General features: G+C 43.0%; 1 protein-coding gene across 1 annotated transcript; it reads left to right on the top strand.

Moving 5' to 3' along the window:
• The first annotated feature begins 1,509 nt into the window (after positions 1-1,509).
• ARL14 (ARF like GTPase 14) lies at positions 1,510-4,096 on the top strand. The gene has a single exon (XM_069215425.1). It carries the CDS (start codon positions 1,601-1,603, stop codon positions 2,204-2,206), a length of 606 nt encoding a protein of 201 aa, XP_069071526.1. The 5' UTR covers positions 1,510-1,600; the 3' UTR covers positions 2,207-4,096.
• The last annotated feature ends 323 nt before the right edge of the window (positions 4,097-4,419 follow it).

Genomic DNA, 4,419 nt, shown 5'->3' on the forward strand with positions numbered 1-4,419 from the left:
GTTCCAGATGTATTGGGTTATCCTTTTGGGAAACTCCGGGCACATTGGGAGTCTGATGTTGGACCCTTAGAGGATATTGACTGGGAGGCGGCATTGATGCACCCTATGGAAGTAGACAGTCCAGCTAGGCTGAGGATAATACAGTTCAACATCCTTCACAGGTCATAATATAACAGGTCCCGTCTTCATAGTATGGGGAAAGCAGAATGTTCCATATGTCTTTGATGAGGTGTCACAGTGGGCATCTTTATGCTTAGGTGTGGGGCTGCCCCACGGTTCGTTCTTGCTGGGTTGATGTTGCAACTGAATTGAAGTTGGTGTTGGCAGTTGATATCCCTAGGACGCCCTTACTGGTGCTCCTGGGTATACCAAATAATGTGGATCTCCATCAAAGGGAGTTGTTGTTCTGTATGCTGGGGTTCGTGGTGGCAAAAAGAGAGGTAGCTAGTGCATGGTGTGGGATCGGGTCTCCAAGGGGGCCAAATGAATGGTGGGGATGACTAGATAGATGGAGGCTGAGCGGGTATTGTATGAAAGTCGAGGGTGCTCCGGAAATTTGACAACATGTGGGGGAAGTGGAGGTCTTATAATGGCTTGACGGATTAGGCTTTGGTAGTGGTCGATGAGAGGTCCCTACTCTGGGAAAAGAGTGGGGTGGTGCAGTCGGGCAGGGTGGTGTGATGGGGCCTATGTGCTTATGATTGTGTTGGTTTATTGGTACTGTACTGTTTTGTGAATGAAACTAAGAAAACAAATCCTAATCCTTCACAGCTTTTTGCTTCCAATTCATGCAATGGCACAGCAACAAAACATGAGAAGAGCAACACTCTAGTCCTAGCATGACCTCAAAACACTTCCAGTACCGGGCACTTGGCAGACACTCACTCTTCCATCCATTGCACTTCGGTAGAGCAATGTGCTACCAGTCTACAAATGCACCTTAAACCGTCATCAGCGGTATACCGGACTATGTAAATACAACTACAATACAATATTATGTTAGTGCCTTCTGATTCTAGTTTCCACCTGGAGAGTTCCCATTTCCGGCAGTCGAATCTTTCATCTGTTGTATAATAACAACTCCCTCTGATACAAAGTCTCAGCAGCATTCTAGTTATTCATTGTTTAATTTAAAAAAACAGGTCCACTATATGATTATATTGCTGGATAAATGTGTGCAACAGCAATCCCTCTGTAGCAATGCTTGACTGAGACAATTAGGTACTTGCCACCGAGCCCCTCATATTGTACCTCTCTGGCAAACATTTGTAACGTGGCCCTGTCTCCTATTGTTTAAGATTCTCCGAGGCTTTGCTCACTGTGAATTTACTGTTGCTATTTCTCCAGGCTGTCATAACCTTTGGACTTTGATTGATTTTTTATGACTCATATCAGTTCCACTCTGTGACTGTCAGTGAACGTCACTCCTCATAAAACTGCTCACCCTGTTGATAAGGCCACATATAAGTACACAGTGTTTTTTTTCACATCACACTGCTTTTCCTCTTCCTCTTCTTCTCACGCTTGTTCTGAGGATCGACAGCAATCCCGCGGGATACCGAACAAAGTCTTCACCAGCGCGCAGGCTTATACCACATAAATGGGCTTGGCAGGCTCAAGGCACTCAAAAGTGAAGGAGGCTCGGATCCTGATGCTGGGGCTTGATGCGGCAGGAAAATCAACGTTGTTGTACAAATTGAAGTTTAATGAACCTTTCTCAACAATTCCAACGATAGGATTCAATGTTGAGATGATCCAAGCTGAGAAACACTTTGCGTTGACTGTGTGGGATGTGGGAGGACAGCTGAAAATGAGAAAGCTGTGGTGTTACTACTTTGAAGGCGCCGATGGGCTGGTCTACGTCATCGACAGCGCCAACAAGCAACATTTGGAAGAAGCAAGGAGACAATTTGAACAGATCCTAAAAAACGAATTGGTCAAAAATGTGCCAGTGGTGGTGATGGCCAACAAGCAAGACCTCCCAGGAGCACTGAATGCGGAGGAAATCACTAGGACATTCAACATGAAAAAACACTGCAGTGACCGCGACTGGTTTGTACAGCCATGCTGTGCGATCACAGGACAGGGACTGACCGAAGGACTGGCCAAGGTGACTGACTTTGTGAAGAACTGCATCAAATCTCAGGAATTAGCAGTTGTGTCTTTAAAGCGCAGTACAAAGCTGCAGAAAACTCGTGCAATCTGATCTCAAAGCAATGCTGACCACTTGCAATAAAATGTACTGGATTAGGTCCATCACAGTATTCACTAACAGAGAAAGATGACATATATTGCATTTGGAAAATGCATTTCTCTAACTCTGAGGACAGCATTTGCACCAGCGACAATTAAGGAACAGAAATGATTTAGTGATGGAGTGGGAGATATTTTTGCACTGCTAGAAGCAAAGTTCAATTTACAATGACTGCAAACAAATATGTCATACTCAAGGTGTTGTGAAAACATAATCACTCAGACTTATATTTACTTGTAACTTAGTGTATACCTCCCTTCATTGTTAAAATATGACTTGAAATGTGACCCCTTCAACTAAAAAAAGCAGTAATGAAATGCAAGCGTTGCCTTTGGCTGAATATACTCGTTTTTGTTCACATTGCTTGCACCTCAGATTCTTCTTCGATATAAATACTCATACTTTAACCGTAAAACAATAGGAGTCTTTACTTCTGACTGCCTCCCAAGTGCATAGCTTTCAATCGTGCAGCTGGCGTAGTGGCTTTGGGCCCAGAGGTCTGAGTGGCCCACTGAAACCTCGTTATTATTGTACTTTACTACCCAACAAGCAGTCGGGGGCCATTTTCCTTGCTTACATGGCCCATGGATTGTACTATGGAATATCGACACCAACAATATTGTAGTACAAGAATATCGACGACAGAATATCAATGGGAAAAACATTTAAAGGTAAGTGCATCTAAGAAGGTATAGATTTACTATTCCTAACTCCACATCTACATCCCTTGAAGGTATATGTACTGCATAGATACATATATGTGAAGTTAAGTATAGAAAATCTAGACTTGCTTACCTGTCGATATTTTATTTTCAATATTCTGTCCTCGATATTGTGTCCCATCAATACTGTGGTTTCGCTGTTCAGGTGGACACTGGTCCTAAGGCATCCTTACTGCGCCAGATGCCTTTTGGGTACACATTGACACATTCATGTGAAAAATGGCAGCTGCCCATCTCAGTTTAGCTGCAGTGGGTTGGTGAACTTTCTTAAACAGAACAGTGTATTCCATCCAGTTGTTTTTTCAAAGATCAGCCTAGAAGAGCTGCTGTGCTTCTACTGGCTTTCAGATGTATGAGAAAGGCCATTGTTATTCCACCCCGGTATCTAACCTGTAGCTAAGAACATTGATGTATGTTCCCGGTTGTTTATTTGCACTCTCTGGTTTTATCGTCGTTTACAGCTTGAAATTCCATAAGGTGCGTTTTGGCTCAGTTTAGCTCGCCTGTGTTTTTTACACCGCTCCTTCTCCGTACACGCAGATGCGCGTGGGATCCCCCTCAAGGGGCAACTGTTAACATAGTTGTTGACAAAAAATAAAGAACTACTTGCATTTTTTCAGAGTGGAAATGTCCTGCTCGATCAGGGTGTTGTTTCTAATAAAGGTTTTACCACGTTCCGTGTACTCCGTTTTCACCGGCAAACCTTTTCAGACCTGTCTCCTGCATGGGTAATTGTTCATACCACAATGAACGTCAGTGCACCAAAATGCCAGGGGTAGCGGAAGTGACAGCACACGAACTTTGACCTTCAGTGTCACACTCACATGCTTACACATATACACACATTTACACTTACACACACATTCACACTTACACACACTCTCTCTCATGTAAACACACAGCACCCGGCAAGCACGCACACAACATACATTTAAAAATTTTTTTTTACTTACCTCAGCAGCCAGGAGAGGTCATATTCCACTAATTATACATCCTTCTATTACACTAATAGTAAGTAATGAAACATTATTCGTCTGCTGGTTTTACTCTCCTGTCATTTTCTTCAATATTCAGACGAGTCCAACACTAATGTGTGCAGAGTTTTATCTCTCTCATATTTAAAAAATAATATTTTACATTTAAGCGTGCAGGAATAACAATAAAACAATAATTTGAGAACAACTTACGTTGCTTTCACTGTCTTGTCTTCCCTTCACAACTTTCGTGGCACTTGCACGTTTGCTCATGTTTTTAGCACAGTTTTCAAATGAACACGGGAAGAGAGTGCGGGTAAAGTACACCAACGCCCAACGGTTCTGGTAACAGGGCACGCGACCAGCTCTTGATAAGTATAAAAGGCTTGTGGTGCAAAACACACATATGATTAACTGCTCGTCACAAGCAAACACGTGCAGAGCTAAAATAGGCAAGAATGAGGGTGCA

Source organism: Pleurodeles waltl, chromosome 11 (assembly GCF_031143425.1).
Source record: "Pleurodeles waltl isolate 20211129_DDA chromosome 11, aPleWal1.hap1.20221129, whole genome shotgun sequence".
Taxonomy (NCBI): domain Eukaryota; kingdom Metazoa; phylum Chordata; class Amphibia; order Caudata; family Salamandridae; genus Pleurodeles; species Pleurodeles waltl.